This window comes from Brachyhypopomus gauderio, chromosome 12 (genome assembly GCF_052324685.1).
Source record: "Brachyhypopomus gauderio isolate BG-103 chromosome 12, BGAUD_0.2, whole genome shotgun sequence".
Classification (NCBI taxonomy): Eukaryota; Metazoa; Chordata; class Actinopteri; order Gymnotiformes; family Hypopomidae; genus Brachyhypopomus; species Brachyhypopomus gauderio.
The window spans coordinates 22,364,638-22,380,772 of NC_135222.1; the positions used below are offsets into that span (position 1 = coordinate 22,364,638).

Genomic DNA, 16,135 nt, shown 5'->3' on the forward strand with positions numbered 1-16,135 from the left:
ACCTATTGAATTTAGTGTTGTGAGTAATGCTGTTTATTGCATTTCGGTCTGTTGCCAGAAAATATGTGAAAGTTTGTTCTAGCCGAGATAAAAATTAAATTTAAGATGGTGCAAAGGTTGCAGTGTGTGCACCTACAACATCAGTGCTGTAATCTAATGGAAGTCACAGGACAGTCAAATGACCATATACACGCTCATATTGGAAAAGGAAAAGTTAGTAACGTTGTCCCATGGTTGGGTGGACGTCCACGTTTCTTTAGTTGGTAACACCGAGATAGTATTTTCTGAGATAATGCAGTGGTTACTTTATATCCCTGCACTCGGCGTATTTATGAAGTTACAAAACGTTTGGAAAGGTTACTTATAGATCGTTTAGGAACCGGAAGTTATCATCGGCATCAAGCTACACCAGACTGTCTCGAGTCCGTAGACATATGTGACATTTGTGATTAACTGGTGTTTTGTAATGTGTCCTTTACGAACTTTATAAACGTTTGATGGCGGATGATCATGTCGGAGATGTAGGAGAACCTCTGAGCGCAGCTCGATATTGAAGTGTGACTGAATGTGCGTGATTTATCAGCGGTTGGTGGACGGAACCGTCAACTTCCATAAACAAGACGCAGACCAGAATAAGTATCACAGCCAGAGACCGGTCTCTGATCATACCACACGTCTTCATTCAGAGGTTTGGGATGTCATTATGGAGAATGGTGCATTTTTTGGTTCTGATTGAACACATGTATCATGGATTGCATAGACACTGAAAATGACATTTCGATATGTTTAACTCTGATATAACTGACAATATTTAACAGAAGAAATGGACTATCGACGGAAACGCAAACTCACATTTTTTACAATTGGATTTATATTCCTACTAAGCGGCGTTGAATACGGTAAATACCTACTGGATAGCTAGCTAGATCTATCTGTAACTTTACAATGTGGTATTCCTTGAAGATTTCCTTATGGAGCTAGTTAGCTAGTTGCTTGTAAAAACAACGTTGCTTGCTCAGTATTTTTCTCTAGGTGTCCTGTGTTCATCTATGTCCTTCATTCTGTACACAGAGCAGACATCTGCCCAGAGAGACCTGGGATTAACCTTCAGTATAGCTGATGTCGATTGCTTTATTTATGTTCGTTTAGATGTTAGTACGGCACCTCTTTTACTTCATGAGAGGTTCATTGTTATATAGACCGACTCTTAATTGCGAATGTATTTCCAAGTAATGTAGTTTCGTTCGCTTTGCCATGTATTCTGTAGGTGGGCATCTGGAGCTGTAGGGCAAAACCCACTTCTGAATCAGAGGTGTATAATCCAGGTTCAGAAAGTAAAAGTCCTCACCAGGATTTTGCTCAAGCTTGCTAGATTTTCTAATTAGTGTAATCCAGGTAAAATGAGTGGAATCAACACAATCCAGGAAGCCTGAACAAAATTCTGGTGAGGACTTTTACTTTCTGAACCTGGATTATACACCTCTGCTTCTGATGAAGTTGATGTATCTTCCTCTCTTGTGCACTGAAGTGTGGAATTTTTTTGTTCAAAAAGAGTCAAGTTTCTTCTTTCCCAGTCTTCACTGGACTACAGTCCCATATCCAAATGTGGGAGGTGTGATACAGGTCCTGTCAGTGGTCCCATGCCCTGTAGAACAACTCTAACCCCTGCCGCAACCGTTTGCTCAATATCTGCTGTGGGCATCTATGCAGTGTGACTGACCGAACTGTGTCTTGCTACTATTTGCTTGTGAAACGTTTGTGCACCATTTAATGTTTCTTTCTGTGCAATAACTCAGACATAATTGGAGCTGATGAAGAACCTTTCGGGGTGGTCTTTCATCTTCCATCTTGAGGATTGCACTCTCCATCATCTGGAGGGCCATTCAATCTGAATTTATCCCCTAAAGTGAAAAACATTATCTAGCCTCATTAATCCAAGAAATCCTACTGCAGCCACTTTTTGTCAAGAAAGATGACACAGCTTTTCTTTGAGATAGTAGATATAGATTTTTTTCACAAGGACACCAATCAGAGTTTGAGTAGTTTATGTTTAAATGTATGAAGATGTTAGAAAAGAAAGTCAGCTTAAATGAGTTACAAGCATTTTATTTTCGGCATCCCTAGTGAAAAAAAATAATAATAAAATGAACAAAAATGCTAATGTAGTTACAAACATTAGCCAAAACATTGTTTGGAAATTCTTTCTGAATCAAGCAATTTAACGCGTGTCAAAATTCTTTGCAGTTCATTTACTCCGCATGTCATGTGTTTCAGTTTCACGAGTCAGAAAAGAATGAAATCTGCTCATTATACTGACACAGGCAGCACATTATGTTTCACTATCAATGGACCAGGAGAAAGTTGGAAAGTTTCCCCCCATTAGGCCACAACAGGCTTTATCGTCTTCACTAGCTCCAATTCTTCACTGTAGCTACGTGGTTAAATCACAGCAGATGACTTTCACTACATGGTTAAATTGCAGTTGACATGTGGCTACTTAATAGTTTGCTTAACATGCAGTAGGATGACGGTTTTCTCTTTCACACTTGCTCTTTAGCTGTGATTTTACCCACGATATGGCGATATCTGCAGACTCTTGAAGCTGCGCCGTATTTCCTGGGGCTCAGCCTGTCGGCGTTCAGCCTCAGTGGGCTGCTCTCAGGCCCTCTGTTTGGCCACTGGTCCGACAGAACACGTACCACCAAAAACATCATACTGTTCGCCAACTGCTTTGAGATAGTGGGTAAGGATGCGCTGGACTTAAGTATATCAAAAACTTAATTCAAATCTCGCTTCCATAAGTAGAACTGTAAGCACTGTAAATTTTGGAAAGGCAGTTTATGTAGCAGCAGCATTGGTATATACCTTTTTATGAAGAAACACAGTGATGGTAAAAAGACATTTATCTTGTCTGTTTTCTTATACCCTCTGCCTGCCTCCTCTGTTTTAGGTAATTTCATGTACTTCATGGGATATTCTAAATGGCTGTTGCTCGGAAGCCGATTCGTTGCAGGTAAAACTAAATATCTTATATTTTCTGAGTTTGTGGTAGACAAGTGCATGAGAATTGTGTATTAGTCCAATGTAGAATTGTTGGGCTTATGTAATGAGTGTAACAGTGTTGTGCCTGTGTTAGCCCAATGCAATGGTGTTGGGCCTGCGTTAGCCAAGTGTAACAGCACTGTGTGGTGCTACACTATATAGCCAAAAGTATTTGCTCACCTTCCTTGACTCACATATGAGCTTAAGTGACATTCCATTCCTAATCCATAGGGTTTAGTATGATGTTGGTCCACCCTTTGCAGCTAGAACAGCTTCAACTCTTCTGGGAAGGCTGTCCACAAGGTTTAGGAGTGTGTTTATGGGGATTTTTGACCATTCTTCCAGAAGCGCATTTGTGAGGTCACATACTGATGTTGGACGAGAAGGCCTGGCTCTCAGTCTCTGCTCTAATTCATCGCAAAGGTGTTCTATTGGGGTGTCAGGACTCTGTGCAGGCCAGTCAAGTTCATTCACACCAGACTCTGCTATCCATGTCTTTATGGACCTTACTGGTCATGTTGGAAGAGGAAGGGACCAGCTACAAACTGTTCCCACAAAGTTGGGAACTGCCAAACCCAGAATCGTCCATCAGATTGCCAGATGTAGAAGCGAGATTTGTCACTTCAGAGAACACACCTCCACTGCTCTAGAGTCCAGAGGCGGCGTGCTTTACACCACTGCATCCAAACACTTTGCGTTGCACTTGATGATGTATGGCACTCGATGTATGAAATATGATGATGCTTGTTTAACTGCAAACATTACCACTCATAGAGGTTGTGATTTTTTTTGTAGTTTTCTTTTTATTGGCAAAGGTTTTTCTGGAGAACAAAAAAAGTAAAACTTACAATATTCAACATTGTATTGCAATACACCAGTACAGTACGCTCTCTCAATTAGTATGCTCGACCATGGAGACCCGTTCTATGAAGCACTGTTCTTGAGCTAATCTGAAGGCAACATGAAGTTTGGATGTCTGTAGTGATTGACTCTGCAGAAAGTTGGTGACCTCTTCACACTATGCGCTTCAGCATCTGCTGACCCCCCTCCGTCAGTTTACGTGGCCTACCACAGCTGAAAGTTGACTGTGGAATATTTAGGAATGAGCAAATTTCATGACTGGATTTGTTGCACAGGTGGCATCCTATCACAGTTCCATGCTGGAATTCACAAAGCTCCTGAGAGCAACCCATTCTTTCACAAATGTCTGCATGCCTAGGTGCTTAATTTTATACACATTTGGTAATGGAAGTGATTGGAACACCTGATTATGATCATTTGGATGGGTGAGCAAATACTTTTGGCAATATACACTCACCGTCCACTTTATTAGGTACACCTTGCTAGTACTGGGTTGGACCCCCTTTTGTTTCAGAACTGCCTTAATCCTTCGTGGCATAGATTCAACAAGGTACTGGAAACATTCCTCAGAGAGTCTGGTCCATATTGACATGATAGCATCACACAGTTGCTGCAGATTTGTCAGCTGCACATCCTTGATGCAAATCTCCCGTTTCACCAGATCTCCAAGGTGCTCTATTGGACTGAGATCTGGTGACTGTGGAGGCCATTCGAGTGCATTGAATTCATTGTTGTGTCAGGCAACGTTTTTCCAGTCTTCTATTGTCCAATTTTGGTGAGCCTGTGCAAATTGTAGCCTCAGTTTCCTGTTCTTAGCTAACAGGATTGGCACCCGGTGTGGTCTTCTGCTGATGTAGCCAATCTGCCTCAAGGTTTGACATGTTGTGCAATCAGAGATGCTCTTCTGCACTTACTTTATTTGAGATACTGTTGCCGTTCCAGCAGTTCAATCGGCTCGAACCAGTCTGGTCATTCTCCTCTGGCCTCTGGCATCAACAAGGCACATGCGCCCACAGAACTGCCGCTCACTGGATATTTTCTCTTTTTTGGACCATTCTCTGTAAACCCTAGAGATGTTGTGCATGAAAATCCCAGTAGATCAGCAGTTTCTGAAATACTCAGACCAGCCCGTCTGGCACCAACAACCATGCCACATTCAAGGTCACCTAAATATCCTTTCGTCCCCATTCTGATGCTCAACATTGAGTTGCTGCCATGTGATTGGCTGATTCGACATTTGCGTTAATGAGCAGTTGGACAGGTGTACCGAATAAAGTGGCCAGTGAGTGTGTATGGTACTGTGCCTGTATTCGCCTGGTGTAACAGTGCTGCTGATGCAATTGATGCTTGTTTGCTGCAGGAGTTGGGACTGGTGCTGGCTCGTCCATCTTTGGCTTCCTGACAAGAAGCACCGCCCCAGCAGATCGCTCCACTGTATTCGCTGCCGTCATGGCTTGTCGCCAGGTTGGCCTGCTAATTGGTCAGTACATTAAATTAATTAGGCTATAACATCACCATTTATGTGATTCATTTGGTATCTTGTGTGCACAGCTGTTGGGTATTTATTTTCATGACATTTCTTTCTGGATCAGGCTGTTATGTTCATGTAAGTGTAGTACTGATGCTGCGTGGACTTGGGCTGCTTGTGCTTTGTCCTGCAGGTCCTGCATTCAACATCTTCCTGAGACTGTGCGACTTCCAACTGGGGCCTTTTGTGGTGAACAAGTACACGGCACCTGGGGTAACTCGCAGAAGCACGACCGTGGAGATACACGTGCAACACGCCCCGTTTATTTGCACATACCCAGTTTCCCTCTGGTGTTGGTTCACAGATCTTCATGTGTGCCCTATGGCTGCTCATGCAGCTGGTGGTGTTGCTGATGTACTGGGACGTCGACTCCCAGTGCATTATCACGGCAACCATCACTAGGCCAAGAGAGGAGGAAGAGTTGGAGAAGGAGGAGGAGGAGGAGGAGGAAGATAGGCCACTGGTCAGGCCCCATGAACCCCTGGGTTGCTATGGAGCGCTCACCAACTCCTGTTCCACGGTCAAGCCAGAGGCAAATGTGGACCTGGCCTCACCTTGCCCTCCAGTCGAACAGGTCCACTCTAGCCCCATCAAATACTCCAGTGCAGGTAGAGGTGAGTGATGTGGCACTGGCAGGTTAGGGGGGGATATACTGCCTGTCTCACTGCACTCTTCTGCATTAGACCCTGTTTTTAGTTTTGATTGTTTGTTTGTCTCTTTATTTCTCTTCATCATTAGAGTTCCTCAAAGTGGAGGTGCTAGTGCTGCTTGCTGCCCAGTTTATTACACTGTTCAACCAGACAGCACTGGAGGTAATCACACACACACACACACACACACACACACACACACACACACACACACACACACACACACACACACACACACACACACACACACACACACACACACACACACAAACACAAACACACACTTTATGCTGCTCTTTTAATAAACATACATTTTAATATAGATATTGGTGAGCTACTTCTGGATGCACAGTATAATGTTGATTTGTATCCTATAGCTACCCGAAACATTCAGAGTGAAAGTCCTGCACGTGCTCACTGTGTCTTCTGTCTTGGCTTGTAAACTATGGTGACTGTATTCTCAGTGTGTCTTCTGTCTTGGCTTGTAGACTATGGTGACTGTATTCTCACTGTGTCTTCTGTCTTGGCTTGTAGACTATGGTGACTGTATTCTCACTGTGTCTTCTGTCTTGGCTTGTAGACTATGGTGACTGTATTCTCACTGTGTCTTCTGTCTTGGCTTGTAGACTATGGTGACTGTATTCTCAGTGTGTCTTCTGTCTTGGCTTGTAGACTATGGTGACTGTATTCTCAGTGTGTCTTCTGTCTTGGCTTGTAGACTATGGTGACTGTATTCTCACTGTGTCTTCTGTCTTGGCTTGTAGACTATGGTGACTGTATTCTCACTGTGTCTTCTGTCTTGGCTTGTAGACTATGGTGACTGTATTCTCACTGTGTCTTCTGTCTTGGCTTGTAGACTATGGTGACTGTATTCTCACTGTGTCTTCTGTCTTGGCTTGTAGACTATGGTGACTGTATTCTCACTGTGTCTTCTGTCTTGGCTTGTAGACTATGGTGACTCCCCTGACTCAGAGGTTCTTTAACTTCGGCGAGCTGGAGAACAGCATCATGTACTGTTTGTGTGGAGTGGAGGTGATTGCTGGCTTTGTGTTTGTGCGATGGTTCAGCAAGCGGGTGGAGGAGAGGGTGGTGCTTGCCGTGGGCCTCATCCTCTGCAACATCTCCTGTGTGTGGTGCCTTATCTTCCTTGCCAACCCTCAGGGTGAGTGTCCTTCCTCTCTTTAAGGGCTGACCTGTTTTACCTGTGATTTTTCAGTCTTGTACAGTAAGCACTCAAGCTCTGCTTAAAATCCACTAAACTGGGAGGTGCATTTTCAAATACTGCTCAAATGCATAAGATGTCATGATTTACTGCCAAATCGCATTCACTCCTAAGATAATCATGACATGAAGTAACAAAAGGAAGGTTCTTTGAAAAAGCAATTATTCATTTCTGTGTTTGGCAGAAGTCGTCGGTAAGGGATGTATTGAATGTGCTGAGAGCAGGATGGTGATGTTTGGTTGTCCCCAGCGGTTCGACAAACCTCTGCTTCTGCTGTAGGTGGATTTCCTTGGCAGCTGGCAGAGTTCATTATTGGGGTGTTCCTCCAGGTTTTGGGTCTTCCATTTGTAGCTGTTGCCCAGGTGTCCCTTTTCTCGAAAATCACAGCAGAGAAGACGCAAGGTGAGACCAAGAGACAGAACAGATTCAGAGAACACCAGGCAGATGTTACGTTGAAGAGAGTGTTTAGAACTGAGGAGATTCTTCAGGCATGCACAGCGGAGTGATAATACAACAGAAGACTAAAAATTGTAATAATGACACATTAGCAGATTAAGGAAGTCACAGTTGCACATTAATAAAAGCTCAAATCAGATAGAACAGCAAAAATATATGAACATTAATTCTCTCCATGTAGAAAGTGCAAAATACCAGAACTAAGGGGAACTGCTCAGTTTCCTGCTGAAGTGGCATAGTCTTTAATTCATTTTCATGGTATTTCTATGTAATAAGCATAATGTTAGTAAGAGTCCGTGTGTGTGTGTGTGTGTGTGTGTGTGTGTGTGTGTGTGTGTGTGTGTGTGTGTGTGTGTGTGTGTGTGTGTGTGTGTGTGTGTGTGTGTGTGTGTGTGTGTGTGTGTTCATGTGTGCGTATGTGAAGGTTTTAGCCAAGGGATACGACGCTCTGTTGGAGGGCTGGCAACCATCTTGGGTCCACTCTGGGCAGGAGGTTTGACCTCTAACCTATACTTAATGCTGGGGGTGATGATGGGCTTGCTGGCACTACTTACTGTAAGTGTTTATGTATATACTAGTATTTTTATAAAATTTCTTAATTAACCTATAAAAACAATTTGAGGTCTAGATTTCTGAGGAATGTGTTTTTTCCCACACATAGCACCATTAATTTTTTGAACATAAATCAATCAAATTCAAAAAGGAAATGGGACTGAATTTTGAGAAGCACTGACCTCTATTGGGCATTTTGTGAACTTCACCCAGATAATGATGGCTGTCTCCTATGAGCAACTTGTGGAACGTCCTATGGTGGAGCATGCAGACAGCTCAGAGGACTGACACTCCTCCCATACAGGACCTGCTCTGCCTGAGCTGCAATATAGCAACAACACAAGACAAAGCCCTAAAAAACTCACAGAACTTACAGTTGTCTAACACCAGAAGCAAGGACAAGAATCGCCTGAGGTTTCCTTTCCCTGGCTGAGTGTGGTTTAGAAGCACTCTGCTGAAACGCTTCCATATGGACACACTACTGGAATGGTTACACCGTTTGCTCAGAACTGTGGCTTTGCGGTGGAAAAGGGCCCATTGTCACCTTCTTAACACATCAAATGTGTTAACCAGGCAATCAAGGGCTCCACAGAAACTTCAAAGCATTACTTTCAATTCAGCTACTTTGAAGCATTTAAAAAGTTTTAAAAGTTGCATGTATTTATTGATTTTTTTATTTATTTAAGGCCCATGAGGTCTTAATTACTTGGATTGGGCACTGGATGTATGAAATATGGTGATACTTGTTTAACTACAAACATTACCACTCATAGAGGTTGTGATTTTTTTGTAGTTTTCTTTTTATTGGCAAAGCTTTTTCTGGAGAACAAAGTAAAACTTACAATATTCAACAATACTTTATTACTACTTTATTACTTATTGGATGTTATGTAGTAACATGTAGGTGGTTTTTTCCCCTCCAAAATTGAATATTATGATATTCTGGCTAATTTTATAAGTTATATGTTCCCTTAAGATTCCATTTTGATTCAATTACAGTACATCTTACAGGTTTCTGTTCATTTTTAAACTGTGTAAAAAACTTTGTTTGTATTTATTTGTTGTTCTGCCGAGGACTGTGCTGTTGCCTGTGAGCTGATGAGAGTGGACAAGACCTTGGACCCTACCTCTCTCACCCTGTTATACCTCTCTCACCCTGCTTCACCTCTCTCACCCTGCTTCACCTCTCTCACCCTGCTACACCTCTCTCACCCTGTTACACCCCTCTCACCCTGTTAGACCTCTCTCAGGTGGGAGGGGTGCCATCCAATCAAACACCTCTGTTTAGTTTCCCTTGAGGCTTGTGGTATGCACAGGAGGATCTACTCTGGTATGTAATCCAAATACTTTATAGTTGTTGTTGATTTAAATGTTTTGTAATGTTGCAAGGTTTGGTTTGGGTTTTATATGTAATATTTAATATTTGTGATACTGGGAATATATCCACTGTGTATCCAAGTATGTGCTGATATATTATAAATTATTCTGTTCAGTATATAATTTTTAAAATGTTGCAACAGTAAAAATTACTGCTCTAAAACTACAACAAGACATTTGTCCTTCACAAAAATGTGTATATTCACTTATACGTACATTTTCATGCCTGCGGAGGAAAGGTAAATCGTTGCCTCAAAAGAACTAGAGTTGATCCTGTGATCAGCTCACCTCCACTAGCTCAACGTGTTGAGCCAGGTGCTCCCAGCTGCAAACAATGCTGAAGTCTACATCGCATGAAGATGTAGACGAGAAGTTTTCCATCATCATTCTGTGGAAAGCTGTCAAACTCGGCTTTGTAATATGAATTCTAGGGACAACTGGACATTGATATTAAATATACATTTTAATGCCTGTTGATCAAAGGTAAAACCTTGCCTCAAAAGAGCTAGAGTTGATGCTTTAATCTGGGGTGGGTTTCCTGAAACGTTCGTAGCGCTAAGTACTTCTTAACCTCGTACGTTTCATACGAGATTACGAAGTACTTAGCGCTACGAACGTTTCGGGAAACCCACCCCTGGTCACAATGTGCAATATATCTGTCCTACTAAAGAGGGAGCCCTTCACTTGTTTGTGCAATTATGAACTGCAGTCAAAGATCCTCAAAGAACAATAACATTTAGCATATAAAAAAAATCTAACACTTTAACAAGAATCCATAATCCACAACTTGAGGATTATTAATTATTGTAAAAGTCTTTTCATATATTTTAGCCATCACAGTTTAATATTAATCATTAATGCAATTTTGCACAAAATAACATGATTTGAGAGTATTAGGAAATAACTCGCACAACACTACTGGTGGCAAAGTTCTGTTTACATTTGAATTAGAACTTTGAACTTGAATAAATTTAGTATTCATTGCTAATATTTTAAACAGTAATTCTACAAATACCATTAAATACATAATTTCAAAAGCCTTTTATGTGTAAATTCCTTTTTTCCCCTTTCCTCTGTTCCTTTGAAAAATACTTACCTGCCATAACATACGTTACCATAAACTAAAATGTTACATAGCATAAAGTCTAAAATATTTTCTCATTATATATAGAAAATTTTGAGACCTGTTATTTGAAAAATTATTGATTTAAAACATAGCATTTTATAAAATAAACGTTAAAATAAAACAGGACGTTTTGGACAGACCTGAAAAAAAACTAAAAACAACAACAACAACAAAAAAACAAAATACAACATATGACATTTCTAAAAACCTGGACTAGAAGTGCCATTTTTCTGGGAGCAGGGTTTGGGGCATTTCAGTGAACTCTTTAACATTGAAGCAAGGCTGTCATTAGGGAAGGGAAATATGACATTGCACTTGGGGTGTTTATGTATTTATTTATTAATTTGGGGTTGGCAGAAATAGCCAAACATTGTTGAAGTAATATGAGTAATAATGATTAATAATATTAATAACTGCAGCATGCACTGTGGGTTCGTTTGTATTGTTTCTTGCTGCCTTCTTCAAAGCCTTCTTTGTGCACGCCACTATAATAATACTAACTTCATCCATTATTATTATGTTTTATTTTTGTGTTGCTCTTATACCTACCTGGCTCCAAATGTGCAATAATGGATAATAAGCTACAAGTTGGTGTACCGTGTAAAAAATTAAATCAAATTTAAAAATAAATAAAATCATTTCTTAATCCTTGATTCCAATAATGTCAAGGTACAAACCAAGAAAGTTTATTATTTAATTAAATTATATCATATTAAAGAATCTATCATGTTACAGTAGTAACAGTAATGATACTTTGGCATCTCTATATATGAGCTGCAGAAGGTAGCAAGGGTTTTTAATGATATTCTCCTGATCAATGATTCTGGTGACAATGTGATTCTTCTCCTGCTGGATCTAACTGCTGCATTTGATACAGTGGATCACAATATTTTAGTTTCCTGGATGCAGCACCTAGTGGGCATTTGTGGTAGTGCTCTAGAATGGTTTAAGTCCTATCTGACAGACAGAACTTTGTGTGTTACCTTCCCTGGCTCTAAATCTTCCTCAGCTCCCATGCCATATGGGGTTACACAGGGCTCTATCGTAGGACCCCTACTTTTTTCCCTGTATCTGCTTCCACTGAGTTTTTTTTCCACTGGGTTTTGGGTTTGTTTTAAGGAAACATGGCATCTATTTTCATTGTTATGCTGACGACACCCAGATATATGTCCCACTTAAGAAGAGAGATGCCTCTATAAAACCACTTCTGCTATGTCTAAATGATATTAAGGACTGGATGGCTTTAAACTTCTTAAATTTTAATGAAAAGAAAACAGAAGTGATGGTGTTTGGTCCTAGTGGTTCCAGTGAAGCATCCCCTATTAATTTGGGCCCTTGGACATTATATGTGAAGCAAACTATCACTAACTTGGGTTTTAAAATGGACAGTGATTTTAAATTGGACCACCAAATCGGTGCAGTTGTTAAGTTGTTAAGTTTTTCCATTTGAGGCAGCTGGCAAGGGTACATTTAGGGTAAAGAGTAAAGACAAACATTTCACACAAGCACTTTCAAATGGTAATCCATGCCTTCATTACGTCTCTGCTGGATTACTGTAGCGCACTTTATTTTGGAGTCAGCCAGTCCTCTCTCAAACGTCTTCAGTTAGTGCATAACGCTGTTGCCCGACTTTTAACGGGATCACGCAAGAGAGAGCACATAACTCCTATTCTGGCCTCCCTCTCATTTTAACATTCTTTTATTTGTTTTTAAATCTTTAAATGGACTCTCCCAGCCTTACCTCGCCTCGCTGCTCCATCCCCACACCACTGCTCAGTGCCTCAGGTCAGCTGATCAGCTGCTTCTGGAGGTGCCGAGGTCAAAGTATAAGTTCAGAGTGGGTAGAGCTTTTTCCATCGCCTAGATTATGAAACAACCTACCACTGCATGTTATACAAGCCCCTTCACTGTCCATTTTTAAAACCAAGTTTTAAAACCCACTTTTATTCATTGGCTTTTAACACACCATGAGACTTTGTATGTGTTTTTAGTTTTTACTGTTTTAGTTTTATTGTTTGATTTGTTCTATTGATTCCTTTTACAGTTTTAGTTAATATTGTTTTATCCATTTTTATGCTATTAGTTGTTTTATGTCTAAATGTTCAAATCTTATGTACAGCACTTTGTGTTGGCTGCCGTTCTTAAAGTGCTCTATAAATAAAATTGAGTTGAGTTGAGTTGAGCAAGTGACAAAAAAGTAAAACTGTGCCTATGAAGGTATTTTGGGCACCTCAGCTCTAAAAAGAACCATGTTTTCAGTTACAGATGAGGACAAATGTACAACTGAATGAAGGTTAACTGTACCCTCATTATTATTATTGTTATTATTATTATTATTATTAATAATAATAATAATAATAATAATAATAATAATAATGATACATTGCTTATCCAAGCCGTGACCCATGTCTGATCCCATAGGAAGGTGGGCCATAGATCCTTTGAGGATGATTCCGTGCTGCTGCTGTTTGTATGCCAGAGGTGGGTGGTTGTGTTTTGCCATGGTGACACTGAGACACAGCAGGTCTCCTCCATTTTCCTCCCCTTCATCTGTAAGCTGCCTATCGATGGGCATGGAGACTTTCTGTATGCGTCCATACTCATCAAAGCATTGTCAGAAGACATCATGTTTTTGTGTAACTTTTATTCAACAGAGATCCGTCATGTGTCATGCACAAGCCTTTTAATAATGCAGTTGCTCCTACATTTTTTTCCCTCTCAAAGCAAAATCTACTCAAGATCACACTGCACCCATCTGAGCACTTAAGGTTGTGCTTTATGAATTATGTAGATAGTACACTGGTATGAGGTAGTCATGGTAATCTCATGGCAAATCCCCTGAGCTTCAGGTCAAATATAAATGGTCAGGCACTTGAAAGTTGTGAAGTGGATAGTGTCAGTGCATCAGAAACACTCATGTGTGTGTTTAATAATACACACACCACACGCATCCTTCTTCTGAGCCGGAGGTGTGAGATTTAGTGTAAGGCTTTGTGTAGACGAGGGCGCCCTTTTAAAAGCAATGCATGTGCTAATGGCTGTGTGTGCTCCCACCAGACGTCAGGAAGCAAGTGTACGAATAAAGGAAGTGGGAGAAGGTAAGCAGAGAATGTCAAGAGACATTTTACATGCACAACTTTGATGTGGGAAGGTTGTGTTTCAGGTTTTGTTTGAGCAAGTGTAGCTGTTTGGGCCGTGGTGAGGTGCCTGGCATTTGTTCAACTTATATAGCATCCAGGTCTGAAGACAAATGAGTATCTTGACATTGAAAGTGGAGGAGGTGAAACATTAATTTACTCACTATTCTTATTTGAGTGCTGACCAAAGTAAAGAATGTACTCGTTAATGAGGAAAATATCAGCCCAGAATCCAAAGCACGATGGTTTACAGATGGGTGAGAGCTCTGTTAAAAATGGCACACAGCTGTGTCCTTTGGAAAGTGAGGAGTTTCCCTAGAATAACCTCATGTTCCTGCTTACCTTTGGCAGGTTGCTGGACTAACCCCCCCCCCCCCCCCCCCCCCACCCTAGCCCAATAAGCCCAGTTATTTTGGCATGTATATAAAGTTGCAGCTGCCAAAGCGTATCATAGACTGACCTTGAAGAATTAGAGCAAACCACCATAAAAGGCACAGATATGTCACCTTTGTTTTTTAAAATCCCAATGAGGCCTCTGTGAAGGTTGGGGTGATAGTTTACCCCTTGGTGCAGCTTTGCTGTGATGGTTACTACTTGCCCATGTGCACCCCGTGCCCTGTTCCCCCAGTGGGTGTGGGGATTAGCGTCCCGTCCGTGAGGCCTGCACTAACGAGACGCCTGCACCAAAGCTGACAGGAGCCCGCCCAGCGAGACCCAGAGATTGTTAACCCGGATTAAGTTGATATGGATTTCTGTGGAGGAACAGTGTGAAAATCAAGCGGAAGCCATGACCCACTGCCCTACCACTGAACCGAGAATAACACAGTCAGGAAGGGAGGGGTCTGGGGAGAGAGTGAAACAGAGAGAGGAGACAAAGATGGAGAGAGGGAAAGAAAAGAGAAGGGAGAGAGAGAGAGTGTCAGACTCTCGGGGAGATGTTGGAACACATGAGTGAATGCTAGACTTTCTCTTGTGTGCTCGTTTTAGTGGCCATAAAAGGTCATTAATTTTCAAACGTTTTTTATCGTAATTGTGTGTTTTTGAGTCTGATAGACCAGTGTTTGATACTACTATAGTAATGTTGTAGTAATTATCTTCTACTAGCCTATTAATATAATAGTGAACTCAAAGTGTTGGAATGTTGTAAAGTATGCAATAACCACATTGCACCTACTGGTTTGTATTTGTGTGGTTAAACGTGTCTGCAGTGTGTTCCTGAACTCAGGGCTGGATCTAGCTGCTTTACCGCCTCCCCTTTCTCCCTCTGCAGCCTTTTTCTTTGACCAAGTAATTACCCAGCTTTTGACATTATAACTTCAGCCTCAGCTATGCTAGTAAATCTAAGTCTTAATCTACCCGTGCTCAATTTTCTTCCTGATTTCCAGCCACAATCGTCTCTCTCCAAAGCTGTGCAATTACGTTTTATCATATCGAGACATAATCCTGTTTTGGCCATAGATAGAAATCTCACTCCATACTGCTGTTTGATTAGATGACCTCTTGACTTAATGGAAAAGCTGCAAAGCTGCAATCGAATATAACAGTTGGCCAGGTATTATCTGTGAACGAACAGATTTACACAGAGATACCGAGACAGTTAGAGACAGGGAGGAAGACAGAGAAAAAGGGATGAAGGAGAAACACACAGGGTGTGTGTGTGTGTTTGTGTGTGTGTGTGTGTGTGTGTGTGTGTGTGTGTGTGTGTGTGCGCTTGGCATGGGGAGGACTCTCATTACAAACCACTGACCTGAGAAACTTTGGTATAGGCAGTAGCAGTTTGATGTGATCAGACGGTTCTGTTTTGTTCAATCACTTATTAAATACAGTTAGGTGAGCAGCTCTGATTAGTCCCTGGCCCTCTTGCTGAAACTTGTTTGTTCGCTGAGCAGCAGTCCTGCAACACTGAACCACTGATCTCGTTGAACCCCGTCCTCATTCGCAAATGATAAAGGGGCCCTCAGCTTTTCAGTTTGAGATTCAGTCTCGATCAAAATGCAGCAGGATCTGAACACCTTCACATGCAACACTCTGCTACATGGTGCCAGCTACACTCTGGCTGCTCCCTGAACAGCAAGAATGTCAATTCATTAATGACCCTGGTCCAGTGTAGCAGAGCCAAGCAGGTGTTAAAGCTGTGTGTGTACTGACCCCTGTGTTAACCCCCTCTATTCACAATTCTGACTA

The 16,135-nt window shown here is 41.5% G+C and overlaps 1 protein-coding gene and 1 long non-coding RNA gene across 4 annotated transcripts in view; both read left to right on the forward strand.

The window, feature by feature from the left end:
• The first annotated feature begins 50 nt into the window (after nt 1–50).
• Nucleotides 51–10,997, forward strand: mfsd8l1 (major facilitator superfamily domain containing 8-like 1). 3 transcript variants are annotated; one of them, XM_077023866.1, is made up of 11 exons: nt 51–899; nt 2,558–2,743; nt 2,951–3,013; nt 5,264–5,383; nt 5,565–5,644; nt 5,736–6,045; nt 6,170–6,243; nt 7,030–7,243; nt 7,583–7,705; nt 8,184–8,314; nt 8,525–10,997. In XM_077023866.1, the coding sequence occupies exons 1-11, from the start codon at nt 824–826 to the stop codon at nt 8,597–8,599; spliced, it is 1,452 nt and encodes a 483-aa protein (XP_076879981.1). In that variant the 5' UTR covers nt 51–823; the 3' UTR covers nt 8,600–10,997. The 3 variants fall into 3 exon arrangements, with proteins under 3 accessions (XP_076879981.1, XP_076879983.1, XP_076879982.1); XM_077023868.1 differs by having other exon boundaries at nt 51–688; XM_077023867.1 differs by lacking the exon at nt 8,525–10,997 and having other exon boundaries at nt 7,633–7,705; nt 8,184–8,318.
• Nucleotides 10,998–13,785: 2,788 nt separating this feature from the next.
• Nucleotides 13,786–16,135, forward strand: part of LOC143528471 (uncharacterized) — a 46,166-nt gene continuing 43,816 nt past the window's right edge. Inside the window, exon 1 of the long non-coding RNA XR_013134464.1 lies at nt 13,786–13,912. This is a non-coding gene — a long non-coding RNA (uncharacterized LOC143528471). The remainder of the gene's footprint in view (nt 13,913–16,135) is intronic.